The following is a 25,421-nucleotide window of genomic DNA, read 5'->3' as shown; positions in this document are numbered from 1 at the left end:
TTCACAGGCAAGTGCTTAACCACTAAGCCATCTCTCCAGCCTAGAGGATGCAGTTTTCAGTGGCACAAGTTGTCGCTTCATGGCCTGTGTGATCTGTCTTGTTCTCCTTCCTTTATACTCTACAAGAGCCCAGTGGTCCTCACTGAGAGCGCTTGGGAAGGTCAGTGAGTCACATGCTGCGGTTGTCTGGGAGCAGCATGGCTGGGCCGGTCTAGTGCAGCATCTCATCTGAGGCTGAGGATGCTACTCAGGAGTAGAATTGTCTGAAGGCCCCTAGTTGGCATAGGCTGGAAGCCTCGGCTCTTTCCTTATGGGCCTCTGCACTAGGTTGCTTGAGCATTCTTTTAATACAGCGGCAGGCATCTCCCTGGGAGAGTGACCTAAGAGCAAATCCAAAGCTACAACGCCTTCTATGACCTAGTCTCAGAAGTCACAGAGCATCACTTCTACCATACCACGTTGGCCATGAGGGTTAGCTATGATTCACTGTGGGTGGACATTATACAGGTGTGTGAAGTATAAGAGATATAGATTATTGGGAACAGTTTTAGAAGGTGACTACCCAAAGACATTCATAAATATTTACTTTAGGACCTATTCAGCGATGGTTGGTAGAGTGTTCATAAGTAAAGAACTTGGGAATTTAGAAATTTGATGATTAAAATCATGTGTAAGGGGCTAGAGATGTTGCTCAGTGGTTAGAGTGCTTGCCTAGCACGCATGAAGGCCTGAGTTGGATCGGCAGCACTGCATAAGACAAAGCAAGGTGGCACATGCCTGTAATCCTAGCACTTGGGAGGGAGAGATAGGAGGATCAGGACTTTACGGCCATCCTCAGTTATAAAGGAGTTGCAGGCCAGCCTTGGGCTATGTGACACCCCATCTCAAAAAAAAAAAAAAAAAAAAGGAAGGGAGAGAGAGAAATAATACATGATTAGTACAAAATGCCAATAAGTAGTAGCTTCTAAAATTAAGTTAGGTAGGATTATGTACAGTGACATTGTTGTCAACTATACATTTAATTAAGTTTCTCTTAAGCAAATGTTACTTAGCACTCTTCTTGTCATCTGTAAAACTTGCTGGCATGCTGAATTCTGAAGGCTGTTTCCAGTTGAATTGTCTGAGTCAACTGTGTGTTCTTGTGTGTATTGACATCAATTATATTTGTTATGATTATATACTTTAAACTGCACTGCAGTTTAAACCAAATAAATGAGTATAACATTATCTTTTTGAAAATTAAGTTGAATACTGTGGATAATTTGATAAATATGAGTTACTTAAATTTGTTGTGCATTAAATCTAGGCAACCTAGTAGTAAATAACTAGTATCAAAACTCATGGGGGAAAAGTCTGAATTCTGAGTGATCCCAAGTGTTATAATGTTTTTTTCTATTACCAGAAACTTAAGTTCTCAGGTGATGCTTTACAGATTTCTATGGTTATTGCATAAACTCTTCCCTCAGAGAAAATACTTACAACAAAATATTGGCATAAGAATGAATATTTAGGGCCTGGAAAGGTAGCTCAGTTGGTAAAGCACTTGTTGCACAAATGTGAGGACCCAAGTTCAAATCCACAGCAGCCACCTATGAAGGCATGGTGGTACATGCCTGTGATCCCAGTTCTTGTAAGTGAGGAAGGGACCGGGCAAGCTGGCCAGCTAGGCTTGCTGAATCAGTGAGTTCTGGATTCAGTGAGAGACCTTGTCTCAGTAAGTAAGATGGACAGCAATAGAGGTAGGAACCTGGCATCAGCTTCTGACCTGCACCATGAGCACCTGCACATCACACACACATACGTCACGCACATGCACATCACACACGCACACATATATCACTCACCTACATGCACATCACACACACACATATGTCACTCACATACATGCACAAAAATAAAAATATAAAAACGTGTTGAAAGAATGAAGAAGGATTTGAGAGGGGGAGCATGGGGGTGGAGGTAGGAATTATCATGGTTTATTGTCTATACCTATGGAAGCTGTCAATAAAAACTTAAAAAAGAGCCAGGTGGGGCTGGAGAGATGGCTTAGCGGTTAAGCACTTGCCTGTGAAGCCTAAAGACCCCAGTTCGAGGCTCGGTTCCCCAGGTCCCACGTTAGCCAGATGCACAAAGGGGCGCACGCGTCTGGAGTTCATTTGCAGAGGCTGGAAGCCCTGGCGCACTAATTCTCTCTCTCGCCCTCTATCTGTCTTTCTCTCTGTGTCTGTCGCTCTCAAATAAATAAATAAATAAATAAATAAATAAAAAAAAGAGCCAGGTGTGGTGGCTCATGCCTCTAATCCCAGCACTTGGGAGGCAGAAGTAGGAGGATCGTTGTGAGTTCGAGGCCACCCTGAGACTCTATAGTGAATTCCAGGTCAGCCTGGGCTAGAACGAGACCCTACCTTGATAAACAAAACAAAACAAACAAAAAATGAATGCTTATATGCTTTGGATTAAAATAAAACTTTTAGGGTGTTTATATTATGTAATGTTCCTCTCTAGCAGTACATTCCTGGCCATGTGCACCTGAGAAGGGGAACTCCCAAGCTCCAAGCAGGAAGGTCATTGGAAGTTTGTAGTCAAGGGATACAACCCCTGTGTTGCCAAGGACTGCATGGGTTTAGTAAATACCTCAGAGCCGGATACAAGGGAGGAAGAAAGTGGAAGGATAGGCAGTGAATGGGACTTAAAGGTTGGCTGGCCGCTGGGGCTGTGGTCTCCTGGAGTAACTTTCTGTGGGACTGCATGTACTTTCCTCCTTCCTGTGCATTTCTTTAAAACATTTTATTTATTTATTTAGGAGAGGAAGAGACAGAAAGAGAGAGAGAGAGAGAGAGAGAGAGAGAGAGGGAGGGGGAGGGAGGGAGGGAGAATGGTCACATCAGGACTCTTCTCAGCCACTGCAAATGAACTCCAGATGCATGCACCACCTTGTGCATCTGACTGACATGGGTACTGGGGAATTGAACCAGGTCCTTTGGCTTTGTAGGCTAGCGCCTTAACTGCTAAGCCATCTCTCCAGCCCCTTCCTATGCATTTTGATGTTCAGGGTTTTACATCACTTAAAAATTCATATAAAGCCGCTTACCTCTTTCAAGTTTTTTTAAATTTATTTTTTATTGACAACTTGCATAACTATAGGCAATAAACCATGATAATTCCCTCTCCCACTTTTCCCTTGGTAACTCCACTCTCCATCATGTTCCTCCCTCTCTCAATCAGTCTCTCTCTTATTTTGATGTCATCATCTTTTCCTCCTATTCTGATGGTCTCTTGTGTAGGTAGTGTCAGGCACTGTGAGGTCATGGATATCCAGGCCATTTTGTGTCTGGAGGAGCCTGTTGTAAGGAGCCCTCCCCTTCCTTTGGCTCTTACATTTTTTCTGCCACCTCTTCCACAGTGGACCCTGCTCCTTGGAAGGTGTGATAGAGATGTTTCAGTGCTGAGCACTCCTCTGCCACTTCTTAGCCCTGTGGTACCTTCTGAGTCATTCCAAGGTCACCACCATCTGAAAAGAGAAGCTTCTCTCTTTTAACGTTTTAATTATACCTTTCAACAGATACTGGAAGCTGTGTGTTTTGCCCAAGAGAACACTGGCATCTGGGGGAGAAGCAGTGAGATCAGGTCCCTGTGACCTGCTACCCTTGGTATTTTCTTCTGCACCAGGCTCTCTCTTCATCAGAGGCTTTCCTTCACGAGCACTTTAGTCTTACACCTCATTAAAATAAGCTTTAAAGCTTGCTAAACCCAAAATTAATGAAGTCTGAATACAACAAAGTTTTCCCGTACTGAAAATAGTGAGTATCTATTGTTAAAACTATGCTATTTGGGGGTGGGGTGTGCTGGAGAGATGGCTTAGAAGTTAAGGCATTTGTATGCAAAGCCAAAGGACCTAGGTTCGATTCCCCAGGACTCACGTAAGCCAGATGCACAAAATGGTGCATGCATCTGGAGCTCGTTTGCAGTAGCTGAATGTCCTGGTGCACCCATTCTCTCTCTCTCCTCTCTCCCTCTGTCTGATTCTGTTTCTCTCAAATAATAAAAATAAAACATTTTTTTAAAAAACTATGCTATTTTGACCTCCATTTTATTTCCTTACTTCATATTCCCTCATCACGCCCATCAGTTCTTTTGGCCTTGCTGAGTCTTGGCTCTGGTAACTTCCCTTTACCTTTCATGGGACCTTGGAAATTCTCCTCTACGTGACTGTTGCATTTGTGATCTGCCCCATACCATTTGACAACTGTTCACTCTTCTTGTTACTTTTGAGCTCATGTTGTCTTCCCAGCTGACTGTCTGAGGCCTTGGTTATCTTGCTGTTCTTGAGTTACTCTACTACTACGAATTGTGTTAGTTGCCCTTAATGTGTATGCTATGATCTCAGCAAACCACTTTTAAAAATATTTTCTAGGTTTTTCAGAGCTCTTTGCAAAGGTATTGGAGCAAATTTGCAGCAAGGTAGCACCTGTAGTTGGCACCCTTCTGTCTTCAGTTCCACAATGTTTTCCTTGGCCAAAAACCCACCAAGTCATCTCCAAGTTCGAAGCATTCAGCAAACAGTGGCAAGACAGGTCCACCAGAAAAGGGCACCTGATTTCCATGACAAATATGGTAATGCTATATTAGCAAGTGGATCCATTTTCTACATTACTGTATGGGCATATACAGCAACACAAGTTGGAATAGAACAGAACTTGTCACCTGTTGGCAGAGTCACCCCAAAGGAGTAGAGAGATCAATAATCATGATAGCTTGTGTAATAATGAATTGTTTTAAAATCTAACCATGATTGGTACCAAGTAAAAGCACCATGTGTTGAGGAAAATAATTATGACTCACTGAAAAAAAAAAAAAAAACTACCTTTGAAACCTTAAAAAAATTTCTATGTTTAAGTTGATATTTGCCATTTTGGGGCTGATTTTTCAAGAGGAATGTGGAAGGATTTAAGACCTTGGCCTAAGAGATGCTTTGTAGTGCTGTAAGTACAGCTTGATGGAGTATCCTGGTCAGAGTTGAAAGTCCTGAATGTAGTAAGAACTATGTACTGTGAGGTTTGGCTTATGAGGGTGAGAAAGAGCTTTGCCTAGACTAGGCTAGAAGCAGTTTGTATGAGAGGCTTGCTTTATGGCCATATCCTGAGATTTTGTGCAGAGTTGCATTGCATAGAAATGGGCTGATGTGAGCAGAGGGATATGGCACAGAGAAAATGAAATATTTGGGTAAAACTGCTGCCCATTCAGCTGCAATTGAGAGATTATAACCATTAAGGTTAGGTCAGCTGACCTGCATTGGGACAACAGAAAGAATGTTGCTTTTTGAAGGGGCCTGAATACTAAAGGAGTATCTTATTCTTCAAAGTCTTCTTTATTCCCCCTGGATTAACAAATTGGTAACCCACCTGGTATTAGGGAATATAAGAAATGCAGGAAAGAGGACTTCCGGTTAAGATGGCGGCGTAGGTACCACGCCAAAGCAGCCTAGGGGGGAAAAAGACCAAAAAAACTCAGCAAAATACACACTTTTACTAAAAAGTGAGGTGTATAGGAAATTGAGGCGGCAGCGGAGAAGTAGAAGAGTTATAGAGCATCCAGAGCCTGCACAAGTGGAAAAGCGGCTCCGGCAGCTCGGCCAACCGCCGCAGCCGCAGCACAGCAGAAAACCGCCAGACTCTCGGCTCGAGCCGCAGGAAAAGCCAGGTGCGGGATTTTCCCCTCACACCGCGCTCTGCGCAACTCGGAAACGTGAGGGGAGAGCGGCAGCGAGCAGCGGAGGAGCAGACCGTGAGGTAGAAGAACACGTGGAGCAGCGAGACAACCAGAGCAGCCATGGCTCCCTCCCCTCCCCCACCGCCTGAACCCAGCTCCAGCGAACAGAGCAGCGGCCCGGGACCGGCCACGCCAACTTGGGCTGACAGCGGGACCCAAGCAGGAGCAGAGTTCGGCAGCAACTTCAGCGGCTCCAGCACCGGTACCAGTGGCCCCAGCAGCAGCGGACCCAGGAGCGGCAGCGGCGGCAGATCCCGCAGCAGCGGCTTCGGGGGGAGCAGCGGCGGTGGACACGGCAGCGGCAGCTTCAGCAGCAGTGGTGGCTCCAGTGGTGGCAGCTACGGCAGCAGCAGAGGCAGCAGCAGCGGCTTGGTTTGCCCTGTAGGAAAAGCAAGTGCCCAGCTCCAGAAATCAGAACAGCAGCCCGACGACCCAGGCAGCAACTTGACTGAGACCAAAATCACCCAAGGTAACTGGGATTGCACCAGGGAAGGGTCTCACTTGGTCACAAGCTGACTTGGATCCCTCAACAGACCAGAAATCTAAACCTCTTTGTTGATAGAGGATCTGGTCATTATAATAACTACTCTTGCATACATACTCGGGGCTGTTTTTGATTGAATGTGTACAGTGTTTAGTTAAATTTTAGAATCTACCTGTATTTTATTCCACTCAGCCTGCTTGAATGCTCCTATAGCAGGGAAACTGAACCCCTAAGAACATCTTTGTAAATACTCAGAGTCTTAAGAGCCACACCTAATACCTTAAGGTCCTGCCCTGAAAATATATTACATCAAATCAATTGATACAGCTAAGAATACACAGCTAGCTAGAAAATCCAAGCATTAACTTAATCCAAGATGCAAAAATATATACATTATAACACAAGAAACACTAAAAAGCAAGATGATATAAATCCACCTAAAAGTATTAATGCATCAGAAATGTCCTCCAGTGAGAAAGAGTTAGAGGAAATGCCTGAGAAAGAGTTCAAAAGAATAATTATAAATATGTTCAAAGAGGTCAAAGAACACATGAAAACAATCAAAGAAGAAATCAAAGAGGAAATCAAAGGAATCAAACAAGAGGCAGGACACCAATTTAATGAAATAAAGAAGGCAATACAAGACATAAATAGGGAAATAGAAATAATAAAGAAAAACCAGTCAGAATTAGTAGCAATGAAGAACACAGTTAATGAAATAAAAAACTCTGTAGAAAATCTCACCAGTAGGATGGATTAGGGAGAGGACCGAATATCTAAGCTAGAAGACCAGGTGGCAGACCTAATGCAGTCCAACAAAGAGAAAGACAAACTTATAGAAAAGTATGAGTGGGAATTTCAAGATATTCGGGACACTATGAAAAGATCCAATATAAGAATTCAGGGCATAGTAGAAGGAGAAGAACTCCACTCCAGAGGCATAGTAGGCATCTTCAACAAAATCGTAGAGGAAAATTTCCCCCAAATTGGGAAAGAGGTGCCAATACAGATACAGGAAGCCTTTAGAACCCCAGCCAGACAAAACCCAGAAAGAACCTCTCCTCGCCACATTATACTCAAACTTCCAAACACACAAACCAAAGAAATGCAGGAAAGAGAGAATCATTGAATTTGTAACACAATCTTGTGTTTTGGAAATGGCCATGGGCAGTGTGAAGCAAGTTTGCTATATGCCTCCATAGAGACCTGATGGAGCCATGAAGATGGACCATGGGTTACAGTGGAGACCCAGTGGAGATGCCGGGATCACGAGATGACTGCTGAGGAGAACTGCTGGCCCAGATGACATTTTTAAGGACTATGAGTAGCCTAGCTAGCAAGGCAGAATTGGAACTCCAGAGACTTGCTGGTTAGAATTATATGACTTGGAGATTTGTCACTGACTAGAGTTGTTAGACTTGGAGCTACAGACTTTGAGTTTTGCCCTGGTTGTTTTAAATCTTGTATTAGTTGAATATTTCTTTGTTATCTAATGCCATCTTTTGCAATGTGAATGTTTATTCTGTGCCATTATGGGGTTTTTGGTATTATAGCTCAGTTAAAAGACTTTGGTTTGCAGGGAATGTTTGAACATCATTGGGATTGATAAAACTATAGGTACTTTTAAAAATCTTAAAAAAAAATTTGTTCATTTTTATTTATTCATGAGTGACAGAGAGAGAGAAAGAGAGAGAGAATGGGTGCATCAGGGCCCCCAGCCATTGCTGTACATCTGGCTTATGGGTCCTGGGGAATCAAGCCTCGAACCAGAGTCCTTAGGCTTCACAGGCAAGCACTTAACCACCAATCCATCTTTCCAGCACTATAGGTGCTAGTAATACTGTTTCTCACTCTGGGCTCCTCATAACATGGCATTTTAATTTTGAAGATTCATTAAACTTTTGGACTATGCATTTCCTGTATGAATATCATTCTTTAAGTTTCTCAGCTAAATCTGGACTACTAAACTCCTTTTGTGACAACTGCTTCTAATAGTAAGGTTAGGGCATAGATAATACATTGATATAGTGTACATATGAAGAGAATAAAGTATAATACAGTCCAAGAGAAGGAATAATTTAAGAGTAAGAGCTTTACATTGGACAAAAGATAATAATACAGACCAAATTTTGCTTTTCTTTTTTGAGGTAGGGTCTCACCCTAGCTCAGGCTGACATGAAATTCACTATGTAGTCTCAGGGTAACCTTGAACTCACAGAGATCCTCTTACCTCTGCCTCTCAAATGCTGGGATTAAAGGCATGCACCACTGCTCCTGGTCAAATTTTGCTAACTTAAACCAATCATTGTCAAGAATCATCTTGAAAATGGGCATGGGCACCTTGAGGTCTAGCCCAGTGGTGCTTTTCTTGCTTTGATGCCTGTGAGTCTGAGATGATAGATGGCTCAGAGCCACATGGGGTTACACTGTTGACAACAGTATTCAAGACAAGCAGACCAATGCATAGATGCTTTACATTTGATCCTCTATATGCATATTTAATGATATAATTAATTTCTTTTTAAAATGTTATTTTCTAATGAAATAAATGTAAAAGATCTTAACTAGATGCTAAGTTTACATTTTATTTCTAAATAGATATTTCTTTTATTATTATTAGTATTATTAAGTTTTTGGCAGGTTTTTCAAAGTAGGGTCTCACTCTGTAGTCCTAGGCTGGCCTTGAACTCACAGTGATCCTACTACCTCTGCCTCCCAAATAGGTATTTCTTCCCTTCCACCATTTCTAATGTTATGAAGTTACAATTTTATATTTCAATTTGGATCTTTTCTTAAAATATAATGCACATATTTCTATATCTACCACCTTCATTTCTACATTCTAAACTTAGACCTTTATTGTCTATATTATACTTTCATTGCCATTATTTTGTATTGACAGCCTTAGGGCCTATTTCAGTTACCTTTGGGTTGCTGGGACAAACACCTGACCTGAAGCATCTTATGGGAGGAAAGGACTTGTTTCAGGCTTACAGATTCCAGGGGAAGCTTCATCGTGTTAAAAGACGCTATCTTACTTTACCATATATCTAGCGGAGAGAGAGAACCAACCAACAGCAGCAAGCACAAAGAGCCAGAGCTCAAGCAGGCTCTCTGTACACTTAGTAGACTAAGTAGGAAGCTTAATCAAGCAGGCTCTCTGTACACTTAGTAGGGATGGACTCAAGATCTACCTTCTTCAACACACCCCTGCCTGTAGGGCTCCACCTACTGAAGACTAAGTAGGAAGCTTAATCAAAAATCCCTAAGGTTGGGCTGGGGAGATGGCTTAGTGGTTAAGGCATTTGCCTGTGAGGAAGAAGAGGTAGGGGGTGTGGCCAGCGTTGTCCAAGCACTTATCCATGGAAGGAATAGGGCTCGGCATGAGGAGAAGGCGGGAGAGCTCGGCCATCCTTATCCATCCACGGGAAAGTCTAATTGAAGAGATATGTGGGGGAGTGAGGTCCTTAGGGAGACAAGAGGGGCTGGGATCCCAAGCTCAGGTGAATATGTTATTGGAGGAGCTAGAAAGACTTCTTCCATTATAACAAGAAAGTGGGAAGAATGGTTAGTTTGATGGTAGAAATTGTGAAGAGTCTGGTGTTTCCTCAGCACATAGCGGATGCTTAGTAAATATTAGTTGTATTAATTGTTCACTGAATGATTTTCCACTTACAGGCATTATTGGCTCAGCTTCATTTATTTCTGCGTATTCACATCTCTAGTGAAGGGCTCTGTTATATCCCAAGTCTACCACTCAGGGTATGTAAGAGTTTAGAATTATATGATGGCTAAAGAAATCCAGATGTCACCTTTGTATAATTCCTATTTGTTTTCCAATATGGAACTATCACATTTGCCATGCAAAGATCTTCACGTACTTCTGAGGCATTTAAAGATTCTGACTTAACATGTGTCCTGATTTGAATAAATGAGAGTGTGTGTACAGACAATATTTAGACACTGTATACTAGCCTGCAGACACTAAACTGTACATGCCTAAATAAATAAAATCAGTTTGAGAAATTATAAAGTAATTGTATTGGTTTTGAAAAATATTCTATCTTGGTATTTTTCAGACCTTAAGGCTTTGGGTGTTTATTTATTTATTTATTTATTTGGTTGTATTTGAGTTTTGGAACCAAGGCTTTGTGCATGTGAAACAAACATACTACTGAGATATGTCTCCAGCCTCTTTATTTATTTTTTTTTCTATTGGTTTTTTGAGGTAGGGTCTCGAGCTCAAGCTGACCTGGAATACACCATGTAGTCTCAAGATGGCCTCGAACTCAGGGAGAGCTTCCTACCTCTGCCTCCCAAGTGCTGGGATTAAAGGTGTGCACCACCACACCCGGCCATCCAGCCTCTATCTTTAAGAGTGATAAGAATTCATCCTTTCAAGGGAAATTTAGTAAATCTGAGCAGCCAAATGTTATTAGCAGTGAAGTTATTTCCCTCTCCAGTTTCCAGTTTGTGTCTTAAATTTTAAAGGAAATCACAGGAGCTACTGATACCTATGGAGTGACCCTGAAAAGAGTGACAATAATAGAGTTCTTGTGGATGTGGTAAAGGCATATTGTAGCAGGAGATGTTGTCTAAAGCCTCGTACTAAACTGGTGTCAGAAGTCTTTCTGTAGTGGAGTAAGTAAAGCCATCTTAAAAGACTTCTTTTAACGCATCACCATTGCTTTTTGACTAAGAGATTTAAATCCAAATGGCTCCTCTGACTTACATTTGCTATGCAAATTCTGCTGGTTCCTGCTGTTGGCCATTAAAAGTAAATGTCTCTTCTCCCCTACTGGAAAAGTTCTGTTCCCTTTTTAAAGTCACACTACTCCATTTCTTTCTGCTTCAGCTTGATATGGACATTGTGGTAGGCCATGCTTTTTACTTCCAGCTACTTTACATTTTCTTAATGCATCTAGAATGGAACATTGCATCACACAAACCTGTTGTACCTACTTTGCAGATGAAAACAGTAATTTTTTAAGCCACATTTTTTTTCCTTTTTGTCACAATCCCTGACATTTACTTTTGGTTAAAGAGCTTGTAGCAGAGTCACTATCATACTCCCAACTAGATTTTGATGTTGAAACAGGTATTCATATATATATGAACTCCAGATGCATTTGCCACTATGTGCATCTGGTTTACATGGGACCTGGAGAATCAAACCTGGGTCCTTAGGCTTCACAAGCAAGTGCCTTAATCATTAAGCCATCTCTCCAGCCCCATGTATTATATTTTAACATGTTATCGAGAATTTTTTTTGTTTTGGTTTTTTTTAAGTAGGGTTTTGCTGTAGCCCAGGCTGACCTGGAATTTACTCTGTAGTCTCAGGGTAGCCTCAAACTCATGGCAGTCCTCCAACCTCTGCTTCTTGAGTGCTGAGAATTGAGAATTTTTTAAGAAATGTTTTTTATTTGCAAACAGAAAAAGTGAGTAATGTAGGGGGAGTCTTTTTGTTTTTGTTTTTAATGATATGAACATTATTATTATTATTATTATTATTATTATTATTATTATCCTTATTTTAAATGAAAGACCCAGGCATAGTGATGTATACCTTTAATCCCAGCACTTGGGAAGCAGAGGTAGGAAGTTAGCTGTGAGTTCAAGGCCACCCTGAGAATAATAGTAAATTCCACATCATCTGGGCTAGAGTGAGACCCTCAAAAAACAACAAACAACATCAACTAAAAGAAAACCCAGTTTTATCTGGGCATAGTAGCACATGTCTGTCTGTAATTTCAGAACCTCTCTTAAGACTGAGGCATATAAAGCACCATGAGCTCAAGGCCAGGCTGGGCTATCAAGTCAGATATGGTCTCAACAATAAATGAAGTATAGGGCTGAGGGGCAGCTCTGTGGGTAAAATGCTTGCCTCACATAGCACTTACCTTATGCTGGGATAAAACATGTGACCGAAAGAAGCTTATGGAAGGAAAGGATTTATTTTCAGCTCATAGTTTCAAGGGGAAGTTTCATCACTGCAGAGAAATCAGGGCAGGAACAGACAGCCAGATGCTACATCTCTACCTCAGCACAGAAGAAATAGAGAGATTGAGCTACATGTAGAAAGTGGGGCTGGGCTATAACTCCCCAAGGCCAGACCTCAACAACACAACACACCTCCTCTAGCAAATCTCTGCCTCTTATAGATTCCGTAAACTTCCCAAACAACCCAAACAGCTGGGGTTTAAGTATGGGGCTATTAGGTTGATCTTCTCATTGTTGGCACAAAGCACTTGACCAAAAGCAGCTTGTGGGAGGAAAGGGTTTGTTTTGGTCTATAGATTTGAGGGGAAGCTTCTTGATGGCAGGGGAATATGTGGCATGAGCAGAGGCTGGACATCACCTCTGCCACAGCAGGTGGAACACCACAGCTTAAGAGTGAGCTGAACACTGGCAAAGGGGAGTTGACTATCACACCTATAAGCCCGCCGCCAACAACACGCCTCTCCCAGCAAGGCTCCACCTCTCAAATTGCCATCAGCTAGGGATAAAGCATCCAGAACACATGAGTTTATGGGGGATATTTGATTCAAACCACCGTAGTGGCTTACTCACAAACACATGAGGCTACTGGGGACATTTTACATCCAAACCACCACACTTTGCAAGCATGAGGATCTGACTTTGATTCCCAGTAACCATGTTAAAATGCCAGGCTGGGCAGCACAGACGTGTAATTCCAGTGCTGGAGAATTTGAGACAGGCAGGTCTCTGGAGCTTGTTGGGCAGATGGGCTAGCTTAATTGGTGAGATCCAGGCCAGTGACAGACCCTATCTCACAAAGAGATAGACAGTATTCCTGAGGATAACACCTGAGGCTATCTTATGGATTTCACATGCCCACCCCGCACATGCACTGACCCATGTACACACATACACACATGCACACTCAAGTTATAACACACACGTCACACAGAGAAGATTTCAAACCCTTGCTTTATGTGCTGCTTGCCATGGAGTACTTCTGTGAGATGTGTGCAGCAAGCAGAAGGGGATTCAGCTGCTTTGTAAACTCTATGCTAAATAATTGCTGTGCTTTGAAGCTGCTTCTAGGGTTCATGATTTTCCCACCCATGGTGCAGCATGAGTGATTGTGAATGTCATACCAAGATGTAAGCCTTCATGATTTCTTTGCCTTCACCATACAATAGAAAGAGAAATCAGAATGCTTAGCTATTTTATTTAATGAACTTTTCTTTTTAATCTGTGTGTGTTCTAAGAAAGAACGCGAGAAAGAGCAAGAGCGAAAGCGAGAGCAAGAGAGAGAGAGAGAAAGAGAGAGACAGACAGTGGGAAAGAGAGAATTGGTGGGCCAGGGCCTCAGCCACTGAGATCAAACACAACACCTAGTAGGCATGTGCAACCTTGCACTTGCCTCACCTTTGTGCATCTGGCTTATGTGGGATCTAGAGAGTCAAACATGGGTCCTTAGGCTTCACAGGCAACCACTTACCCACTAAGCCATCTCTCAAGCCATGTTTTTGTTTATTTATTTGGTTTTCTGAGGTAGGTCTCATTCTAGCTCAGGCTGTCCTGGAATTCACTATGTAGTCTCAGGGTGGCCTCGAACTCATGGCAATTCTCCTACCTCTGCCTACCAAGTTCTGGGATTAAAGGTGTGCGCCACCTTTTTTTTTTTAATAGAGCCTCACTCTGCAGTCCAGACTAGCCTGAAACTCACTATGTAACCCAGACTGGCCTTGTGCTCAAAGGAATCCCCCTTCCTCACCTCCTGAGAACCCTGGCTGATGAGTTGCCTCTGATTTATGTTTAAATCAGTCCAACAAAGCCTCACTTTATAGTATACACTAAGCAGTTATCTCAGTATGTTAATCTCTCTTAAGTGCTACATGAATCACTACTGTTAGACAATCTTTTGTTTGTGGTCTGGCAGTCTAAGAAAAGTAACTAATCCATGACATGACTGCATCAGAACAGAACTAAAAGTCATGCACGCTGCTCTGGGTTGTTTGCAAGACCCAACAGCTCAGGTTTGATTCCCCAGTGTTCATGTGAAGCCAGATACAAGTGGTGTGTGCATTTGGAGTTCATTTGCAGTGGCAGAAGGTTCTGGTATACCCATTCTCATATCCTCTCTCTCATTCTCTCTCACATACATGCAGAATGTAGATAGTGTCTTAGGCAGGCCAATTCATATTCTTCTAATAAGTACTAGCCAGTTAAGCTAGCCATCCCTCTAGATAGACCTCAGCAGGACACCTGAAACATAGTTTTGCATAAATATATCTTCCCTCCTTCCTTTTATTTTTCCATACATAAATGTTTTGAGAGCAAATAATGAAGAATTACAAAGCGAGAAAATAATAGACCAATTTTCCTCTCCATTGTGGTCTTTCAGAATACAGTTTGAAATACTAGGATGTATTGGGATAAATGGCATTATCTACAGTGAGTGGGCTTTGACATCAGTGTGTCAGTGCAGTTTCTTAAGATATTTGTAATGAAATAGTGTGGTAGCTACTTTTCTCAGCTAAGTTCTGTTTGCCCAGGACCCTTCCTTATGCTTTATTCTGGCCAGTAATAGCTGCCACGAGTCCTCACAGAGGTGCAGCATGATAGCCAGTGCCCAGTGCAGTTTTGTGTGCCCTTTTCCACAGGGTGGCAGTACAGTGAAGCATTTTGGTGGGTAGGGCACCCGAAGTGCATTACTCCACTGTGGTCAGTTATTAACTCCGTGACTTGAGGCTGATCACTTCATCTCCCTGCTCTCCTGAAAGGATCGCTAATTGCCAGGAAAGCATATACAGGCAGAGGATTTGAGGGCAGTGAAATGATTCAGACTAATGCTACAATGGAGGATCCAAGCCTATATGATGAATACCACCAAAAGTAAAGGCTGGCATACATACACTGTAGCCTTGGGGTAATAATAATGCAGAGTCCATACTGGGAAGATGGCTTGGTGGATAGAATATTTGCTGCACAAATGTGAGTAACCTGAGTTTGGATCCCCAGAACCCACGTTTTGAGAGAGAGAGAGAGAATTGGTGCCTCAGCCACTGCAATCAAACTGCAGACACTTGCACTATCTAGTGGGCATGTGCGACCTTGCACTTGCCTCACCTTTATGCATCTGGCTTACGGGGGATCTGGGGAGTCAAACATGGGTCCTTAGGCTTTGCAGGCAAGCGCCTTATTGGCTAAGCCATATGTCCAGCCCTGTTGATGATGTTTTCACTACAGCAGCCTGCATAGTACCATTCAGCACTTCAGACCCTAGCCAGCAGGGAGAGAGCTTCCAGCTCAGTTCCAGCATGATTTCTCGAAGTTCTGCAACTGAAGTATGTGGTGTAGTCAACAATATGAACGTACTGTTTAGTTTCAGTGTGCAGCCAAGCACAGTAGCAATAGCCTATGTTGTTTTAGTGGCCTCTGTGCTACTAATTCTTACTCTGGCACATATCATTTTGAGCCCCTGACTCCTACGAGCCAATTCTTCAGTGTTTTTCCTTCGACAACAGTATCTTTGTTTACATGGATATATTGTGATGTCATTTGGCCTTTGTAAACAGAAGCACCAATGAAAGCATGAAATATTAAACTCTGTAGTAAGTGACCATTCATATGTTGTTGACCCAGCAGTGTTTGCAAGTAGAACTTTCTGGAATGAGGAAAGGGCTCTATCGTGGGCACACAGACAGGGAAGTTTAGCAAGCTGCTTGGGGGTCTTACCTGCTGTAATGCTTAACCGTGACTGTCAATTTTAACTGGATGAAGGAGGGGCTTAGTGGTTAAGGTGCTTGCTTGCAAAGCCTAAGGATCCATGTTTGCCACGGACTGACTCTCGGGGAGATCAGGACCGAGGGAGAACAAGGGCGAAGGCTCAAGGAGAACTCGGGATTTGGTGAGGAAATGACAGACAGACACACTCTAAGTTGAATATGCTGCTGAGATTTACTGAAGTTTTCATTAAGGTTTTATACAGATTGAACAAGTGATCTCAAGAATTATTAATCTAAACAATCTTAAGTATTGTTCTATTGTAAGTGTACATGCAGTGTTTATCAGGCAGGAATTATACCCATTTTCTGAGAAGCACGTCTCGCACCATTGACCACAACATTAGGGCAAAAGGTGCAAGGTGAATAACAGGTTACTTATTTCTTATACCCCAAGGACTGTCATGCCCCAAGGACTGTCCCAAACCATCTTTTTTCCACTTATTAAATCATTTATATAATCCTCATATTCATTATAAAAGTGTTTCCATCCAAAAGACCACCAATATTTTAAGGCTGGTGTAATACTTTCCAGAAATTCCCTTCTTTCTTGTTTATTGTATAAACACCAAGGCTTACACTTCCTTGCTAAGCGTTCCATAAATGGAAGAGAATGCCATAGCCTCCTTTTTCCTTCATAATTCATTCATCTATTACCGAATTCATCATATCCTCCCTCATAGGGGAGTGGATCTAAGTAGTTTCCAGCTCTAGGAGTCCACTATCAGCCCTTGATCAAGTACTGAACATATCCCCCAGGAAGTTTCCTGGTGGGAATGCCTAAGTTTTACAACTCCTTTTCTGCAGAACTGTCATGCTTCTTATGAACATTACCGATCAACATTTTTACTTTCATTTTCTCAGGCTCAGTATCGTTCTCAAACATCATAAGCTGTTTTTGCTCTACACCATCAAAAAATTGTCCTAAAGTTAATTTTTTATTCTTAGTAGAGTTATACATTCTCTCCATTGCCCTAATTATAGGAGGGGCACATTCAATGCTCAGATTGTTCCTTGTACTCTGATTGCGTGCATGATTACTAGTAAGCGTTGAATTAGCTGTTCTTAGACAAACAACTAGAAGGAAGCAGGAAAGAAACAGAGCGCAGAAAACAGCCCATTGACGCCAGCAATCGGGTCTTCGTGACTTCTTATGGGCAGCAGGAACCATTACAGTAACCGACTGCCAAGGGGTCACCGGGGGCATCCCTCTGAGGAGTGCTGGCCCTCTGTCCTCAGCTCTCTTCCAGTGTAGAGGCATCTTTGCTACACAGGCGAGGTCGCCGTGGACGTAGCACATGTTCAACTCTTCAGATCTCATGTAAGCCAGATGCACAAAGGTGAGGCATGCACAAGGTCACACATGCCCACTAGGTGGCTTAAGTGTCTGGAGTTTGATTGCAGTAGCTGATGCCCTGACAGATGAGGGCTCTAGCCTAATAAATTAACCCCTTAACAGTGTCATCCTATGAGAGCATTATGGGAATTGGTAAAACATAGGAGTTGGGCCTGATTAAAGGAAATAGGTCACTGTTGGTGTGTTCCTTGTGGCTATAGCTCATATCTCTTCTTTCCTTCCTTTTCCTGTGCTTCCTGGTCACCATAATGCCAACTGTTCTGTTCCATCATACCCTCCCCATCACGAAGGACTAACACCTCTGAAATTATGAGCCAAAATAAGCTCTCCTGTAAGCTGTTTATTTACCATATTTGTATTGTGGTTAGTGATGCAGAAGCTAAGTGATAACATCCAGGTACATGTGTGAAATTGACTTTTTTTTTTTTTTTTTGGTTTTCGAGGAAGGGTCTCACTGTAGTTCAGGCCTGGAATTCATTATGTAGTCTCAGGGTGGTCTTAAACTCACAGTGATCCTCCTACCTCTGCCTCTCAAGTACTAGGACTAAAGGTGTGCACTACCATGCCTGGCTGGCCGAAATTGACATTTTCATTGTGCTTGCCATATAAATTTACAAAGAACCTTATATATTTTAGTTTTCCTGCTTTATTGTTATTATTATTACTATTGGTTTTTCGAGGTAGGGTCTCACTGTAGCCCAGGCTGACCTGGAATTTACTATGTAATCTCAGGGTGGTCTCGAACTCATAGCGATCCTCCTACCTCTGCCTCCTGAGTTCTGGGATTAAAGGCCTGTGCCACCACACCTGGCTTAGTTTTCCTACTTTAAAACAACCAATTTTTCTTACAGGTTTTCTGTATAAAGTTGTGTGGAAATCCAAAATACTATCAGTCACGCCTGTATGGAACAGTGGTGCCACCTGATGGTAAGTTTTGAGAAAAAGCAGACTTTCCCTGTACTCTGCCCACCTAGCCCATGCCACCAATCGACTGTGTTCAGGCCTTTGCTCTTCTGTTGGCACACTATCTTCAGGAATTTCTTTTGACAAACTCCACTGAGTAATCAGAGGTGCAAGATAAAGATGAGTAAGCCAGTTTTTGCCCTTAAGAGCTTATTTACTTGAGAAGACATTGAACAGAAAATTATAATGCACTGTGGGATAAGTTACAACCCAAGATTTTGGGGGGGGGGGTAGGACCTATGTACACTGTAGCACTATGAAGATACTCTCCGAGCAACACATATTTATAGGAATTTGGAGATTTATGAATTCCATGGGTAAGCCTTCTGAGACATGGTGGCAGGAGATTGAGGCAGCTCGTCACAGTCAGACAGCAGAGAGTGATGAATGCTGTTGCTCAGCCAGCGCTCCCCTGTTCATTCAGTCCAGGACCCAGCTCATGGCATAGCCCAGTTAGAGTGGGTCCTAATCTGGGAAATCTCTGACAGACAGGCCAAGAGATTTGTTTTCACCGCGATCCTAAATCTGTCAAGTTGACAACCTGAGATTAGTTAGTGCATATTCCTTTTAGATTTCTATGGTTTTTTTTTTTTCAGTTTGTTTGCAAGGGGAGAGAGAGAGAGAGAAAGAAAGAGGAGAGAGGCAAAGAGAGAGAGAGAGAATGGGCATGCCAGGGCCTCTAGCCACTGCAAATGAACTCCAGATGCATGTGCCCCTTGTGCATTTGGCTTACGTAGGTCCTGGAGATTGGACCTGGGTCCTTTAGCTTCTCAGGCAAGTGCCTTAACTGCTAAGCCATTTCTCCAGCCCCAAGATTTCTATGTTTTAAAATATACTTTATCCATCCCTACATTGCTATCTCTTTCTTTTCTTTTCTTTTCTTTTCTTTTCTTTTCTTTTCTTTTCTTTTCTTTTCTTTTCTTTTCTTTTCTTTTCTTTTCTTTTCTTTTTTGTCTTACCAGAAGTAACAGTGAATTATAGACATGGCCTTCCCTCCATCACACTTACTCTTCCATCCAGAAAAGAGCGATGTCAGTTTATAGTCAAGCCAATGCTGTCAACAGTGGGCTCATTCCTTCAGGACCTGCAAAATGAAGACAAAGGCATTAAAGCTGCGACCGTCATCACAGCAGGTGTGTGTCTGTGCATCGTATCACTTTGTCCCCAGGCTTCTTTCTCTCCCTTTCCCATCTGTGGTTTGTTTCTTTATTCAAAAGGATTTAAAAAAAAAAATAAGGGCTTATTAGGTATTAATTTTTTTTTTTTTACTTTGAGAGAGAGAGAGAAAATGGGTGCATCAGAACCTTCAGCCAATGTGAATGAACTCCAGACACGTGTGCCTTCTTGTGGCACATGTGTGACATTGCGCACTTGCGTCATTGTGCCTCTGGCTATGTGGGTCCAAGTTTTCTTATTTTAGAGAGAGAGAGAATTGGCATGCTAGGGGCTCAGCCACTGCAGTCGAACTCCAGGTGCTTGATTCACCTAGTGGGTATGTGTGACCTTGTGCTTGCCTCACCTTTGTGCATCTGGCTTACGTGGGATCTGGGGAGTTGAGCATGGGTCCTTAGGCTTTACAGGCAAGCGCTTTAACTGCTAAGCCATCTCTCCAGCCCCAGAAAGGATTTTTTGCTAGATATATTAGAAGTTGTTGCTGTGGAATGCTGCCCTCCAAGTGCTGCAACCATTACCATCATTACTGTCTTTATCAGTGCAACTGAGAGATTAGCTTATTGATGTCCCTCACAGAAGGAGGTGGTGGAGAGGGCTGTGAGACCCTCACTGAGATCCCAGCCACACCCTCCTGTATAACCGTGAGGGTTAGAGTCACAGTAAGATTGTCACAGTTAGGGGCCTGCTGTAGTTGTGGAGGTACAGAGAGAGGCAGCTGCAGGTGTGCTTTGGCTAAGGTCTAACAGAATTTGTTACCCAAAAAATAAGAGAAGTGGGAACAATGGTTGATATACATCCTGCTTTTTTTTTTTTTCAAAAATGCAATTTAAAAACTTTGAAAATAGAAAACACAGAGAACCCAGAAGGCCCTTTCGACTGAGAGCAAGCACTTTATTGGAGGCCTAAATGGATTCTTGCTCAAGAATACGAACAACTCAACATGAGCAATTCAACACTGTAACATTTGCTCCTTCAGTGTCAATCTTGTACTCTTTATACACTTGTATAAAGGATAATGTATCTCAACTGAGAAGCCATAGTTAGTTGATTTCTTTTTATGGTAACACTGTAAGAAGCTGACTTGAAGTCATTTAAATGTAAATTTTTAAGTGACATTTGGAAAGTCAGACAAAATGATTTGTATTACTGATTTTTTTTTTTTTTTAACAAGACTGTGGGTGGATTTTGCCTATGTTTAATTTGGGCTTAAAAAGATTGTGCTAAATTTTCACAGATTTGCCCACTATGTGGGTTGGATTATTTGGAAATTCTTAAGAAAATGATCTTACTCCAACTGCACAGGAACCCAAATAGCCAGATTTTAGCAACGAAGCCAGGTGCCGACATGACAAGCTCTCCTGGAATGGAGCAGCAGACAGGAGGCGCAGCAGGTCCTTCCTTCCTATGCCAGCAGGGTTTCCTCCACACGCTAGAGCAGCCAAGACGGCATTGGCTGAGTGTAGCCCAGAGACACCTGGCTGGGAGGAAATCCACATTCAGAACTTTCCTAGAGGGCATTTCAAATAATTATGTATGGCTTGTACTGAAGGGGGGAAAAATAGAAAGAGCACCCCTATCCAGTACTGGGTTTCTTATCACCTGATTAAATTAAAATTTTAAAAAGTAGGCTAAACCTGGTGTGGTGGTGCATGCCATTAGTACTGGCACTTGGGAGGCAGAGGTAGCAGTATCATTGTGAGTTTGAGGCCAGTCTGAGACTACAGAGTAAGTTCCAGGCCAGGTTGGCTAGAGTGAGACCCTACCTTGAAAAAAATAAAAAAAGAAAGAAAGAAAGAAAAGAAAAGAAAATTAGCTGTGCGAAGCACATCCAGGACACAACATTCCAAGAGATTTTGAAAAAATATTTTTATTTACTCCTGAGCAAGAGAGAAAACGTGGGTGGACCTGGGCCTGTTGCTGCTTCAAAGGACTCCAGACCCATTTACTTGTACCACTTGGTGCATCTTGCTTTACATGGGTACTGGGGGTGCAGGATTGGCCTGCTGTAATGATACAGGACAAAGATTGAGCCCTCCCCAGGCCAGTGAGCCCCCAAGCTTCACATTATCAATGTTTAGCAAAGAATTAAAGAACATGGACTCAGGGATAGTGAGATGGGTTAGCAGTTAAGGTGTTTGCCTGCAAAACCCAAGGACCTCGGTTCAATTCCCCAAGACCCACATAAACCAGATGCACAAGGGGGCACATGCTGCTGGAGTTCATTTGCAGTGGCTGCAGGCCCTGATGCACCCATTCCCATTTGTTAAGGGATAATGGAAAGGAGAGAGCAGAAAAACCATGAAAGCTCTCAAATCAAGAGGAATTTTCCCCACCCAGACACTACAGTTAAGAGGGGAGAGAGAAAGACTTCTGGGGTGGAATCTCTCTGGAACCCACCTGGAGAGTTGGCTTGGGTCCATCTATATAAATCAGACATGCAAGTAAAATAAGCCTCATTACCAGGTGCCAGTGTTTAGGAAGCATCCTGATTGGTTGATGGGTGCCCAGGAGGACCATTGATTCAGATAGGCCCTGCCCACAGGTGTTAAGCCTAGGAAGAGGTGAAGAAAAATCCCGAGTTGCTGTTGATGCTGCTGTTGCTTATAGCCACCTTGCATGAGACTGAGTCAGCTTGGAGTTCTAGGCTCACCAAGGCAGGGTGGCATTCCTTTCTTTGGGCCTGCTACTAGCTGACAACCTGCACTAAATAAATAAATTAATAAATTAAAAATTAAAAATACTCCCAGCTACCTGAACCTTTGCATAGTCTTGCTGACCTTTTTACCCAGGACCCCTTGGCCTGGGTTCCAGCCCATGTGATAGTGGGAGAGGAGTGCCTGCCTGTTAAACTGGGGACAGTGGCAAGGGGGGCAATAAAGCAGCTTCAAAGGATTCCATCAGAATGGAGCTTGAGTTTGGGGAAGCCACCTAAAAGGCAGATGTCCACAACTGTGTTATCAAGCCTGAGTTAGTCATTTCCTACATGCTGGTAGGTAGTGCTTTCTGTTTCAAAGCAGACATGGGTTTGAATGTTGCTTTTTCTTTTCTTTTCTTTTCTTTTTTTTTTTTTTTCAGATGGCAACGAGATTCCGGCTTCCACCTTGATGGATGTTTTACTAATGAAAGATTTCCAGCTTGTCATTAATGACCTAACATATGATGTACAGAGTCCCAAGAAAGGCAAGAAGCTCACCTCTCCAACTATCTTAACTTTATTCTTACTTTATGTGCAGGGCTTTTACAGGGCGCAAAGCAGGCCTTGCTAAGAACATAGTTCTTTGAGGTGCTACAAAATGGCCATTCTCCCTTGCCAAAAGCAGAAGAAAGATTTTCTCTGATTTATTTTTTTACCCCCATGAGAACCTGGTAAAGCTTCCAGAGCTCTCACAAGTGTGGACACGATCCTCAAAACCAACCCCCTGGGTTTTTTTTTTTTTAATTTTATTTATTTATTTATTTATTTAAGAGTGACAGAGAAAAAGAGGCAGGTAGAGAGAGAGAGAGAGAGACAGAGAGAGAATGGGTGCGCCAGGGCCTCCAGCCACTGCAGACGAACTCCAGGTGCATGCACCCCCTTGTGCATCTGGCTAATGTGGGTCCTGGGGAATTGAGCCTCGAACCCGGGTCCTTAGGCTTCACAGGCAAGCGCTTAACCACTAAGCCATCTCTCCATTCCCCCCCCCCCGGGGTTTTTAAACCTCAAGTTGTGCACATCGAGCCTCCTTGAGCAGGTTGTCATTTACATCGCCAGTGTTCCTACCCCAGTAGCAGTTCCTTGCAGACTTCTGCTAGTGGGTCACTGGTCAAGTACCGACTTCTCAGTTTTGGAGACTGTGGTTTGTCCTGTGATCTCAGTTCTCTTAGAGGTCTGAGAGTTGTTGGTTTTCAGTTTGTTCAACTTTTTATTTGCTATTAAGATGGAATGAGAAGTTTCAGGCTCCTTATATGCTAGGTGTGAAATTAGTCAGCACAACTCTTTAAATCTTTAAAAAGAGCTTTTGGGCTGGAGTGATGGCTTAGTGGTTAAGGTACTTGCCTACAAAGCCAGAAGACCTAGGCTCTATTTCCCAGGACACATCAAAGCCAGTTGCATAAGGGGGTGCATGCGTCTGGAGTTCATTTGCAGCAGCTCAAGGCCCTGGCATGCCCAATCTCTCTCTCTCTATCTGCCTGTCTTTCAAATAAATAAATAAATACATTTTTAAACTCTTTATATTAATTTCAAATTATAAGTTGAGAATCCCTAATCTGAAGATCCCAAATACTGCTAAAAGTTTTTGAATGTTAATATGATACAAATGGCAAGTCACACACTTGACTTCCAGGAGTATAGCTCAGCAATAGAGTGTTTGTCTAGCATGTTATATGTCCATATAATGACCTTTAGTCTATGTGTATAAATAAACACTGTATTTACTTGAGTTCTGTCCCCAGTATATCTCATTATGCTCATGCAAATATTTAAAATCTGAAAAAAATATATAAAATCATGAACACTTTTGGACCCAAGCATCCTGGGTAAGAATATTTAATCTGAGTTATTTTAATCATTAGCAGTTTGTTTTTGAAATTTCTATTATCACTGCTTCCAATATTGCTTCTGCTCCTTTGTCTCTTCTCCTATGGCATTCTCATTATGCATGTTCTCTCTCTCTCTTGAAATAGGACCACAGATCTTAGGTACTGGGTTAGTTTTTCCCATTACTTTTTCTTTAATTTTCACCTTGGGGAGTTTCTGTAGGGAGATCCTCCAGTCCAATGATTCTTTCCACCCCAGAGGCTAGCCTACTGAAGAACCTGTCCAAAACACTTTAAAAAAATTATTTATGATGACTTCTGGTTAAGATGGCGGCGTAGGTACCATGCCAAACCAGCCTAGGGGGAAAAAGACCAAAAACAACTCAGCAAAATACACACTTTTACTAAAAAGTGAGGTGTATAGGAAATTGAAATGGCAGCGGAGAAGTAGAAGAGATCCAGAGCATACAGAGCCTGCACAGGCCGGCAAAAGCGGCCCCGGCAGGTCTGCCAACCGCTACAGCGGCGCACCAGAAAGCCGCCAGACTTGGCTCCAGCCGCAGGAAAAGCCAGGTGCGGGAGCTTCCCCTCACACCGTGCTCTCCGCAACTCAGGAAACATGAGGGGAGAGCGGCAGTGAGCAATGGAGGAGCAGATTGCAAGGTAGAAGAACACGTGGAACAGCTAGAGAACTAGAGCAGCATAAGCTCCTTCCCCTCCCCCACCACCTGTGCCCAGCTCCAGCGAACAGAGCAGGGGTTCTGGGACCCGGCCACACCAACTTGAGCCGACAGTGGGACCCAAGCAGGAGCAGAGTCAGGCACTGGCAACAGTGGCCCCAGCAGCAGCAGATCTAGCAGTGGCAGCTTCAGAGGCAGCAGTGGCGGACCGAGCAGTGGCAGCTACAGCAGCAGCAGCAGATACAACAGCAGGGGTGCCGATCTGCAGGGCCACAATTGCCAGGCTCGGTTTGCCCCACAGGAAAAAGCCAGTGCCCAGCTCCAGAAATCAGAACAGTGGGCCAACGACCCAGCCATCAATTTGACTGAGACCAAAATCATCCAAAAAGTAACTGGGATTGCACCAGGGAATGGTGTCACTTGGTCACAAGCTGACTTGGATCCCTTAACAGACCAGAAATCTTAACCTCTTTGTTGATAGAGGATCTGGTTGTTATAATACCTACTCTTACATAAATACTTGGTGCTGTTTTTGATTGAATGTGTACAGCGTTTAGTTAAATTTTAGAATCTACCTATATTTTATTCCACTCAGCCTACTTGAATACTCACATAGCAGGGAAACTCAACCCCTAGGAACACCTTTGTAGACACTCTGAGAGTCTTAAGAGACACACCTAACACCATAAGCTCCTACCTTGAAGATATATAACATCAGATCA

At 42.9% G+C, this 25,421-nt stretch overlaps 2 protein-coding genes across 2 annotated transcripts in view; both read left to right on the top strand.

Moving 5' to 3' along the window:
• Window positions 1-25,421, top strand: part of Mcub (mitochondrial calcium uniporter dominant negative subunit beta) — a 124,837-nt gene that overhangs the window by 72,924 nt on the left and 26,492 nt on the right. Inside the window, exons 2-4 of the mRNA XM_045144764.1 lie at window positions 18,217-18,292; window positions 19,291-19,461; window positions 22,577-22,681. Coding sequence (XP_045000699.1) covers window positions 18,217-18,292; window positions 19,291-19,461; window positions 22,577-22,681 — 352 coding nt within the window. The remainder of the gene's footprint in view (window positions 1-18,216; window positions 18,293-19,290; window positions 19,462-22,576; window positions 22,682-25,421) is intronic.
• On the top strand, window positions 4,503-4,733 carry LOC123458863 (cytochrome c oxidase subunit 7B, mitochondrial-like). Its single transcript, XM_045144765.1, has one exon. The coding sequence runs from the start codon at window positions 4,503-4,505 to the stop codon at window positions 4,731-4,733; it is 231 nt and encodes a 76-aa protein (XP_045000700.1).

Source organism: Jaculus jaculus, chromosome 2 (assembly GCF_020740685.1).
Source record: "Jaculus jaculus isolate mJacJac1 chromosome 2, mJacJac1.mat.Y.cur, whole genome shotgun sequence".
In the NCBI taxonomy this organism is placed as follows: Eukaryota; Metazoa; Chordata; class Mammalia; order Rodentia; family Dipodidae; genus Jaculus; species Jaculus jaculus.
This window is presented reverse-complemented; position numbering and strand designations above follow the sequence as displayed.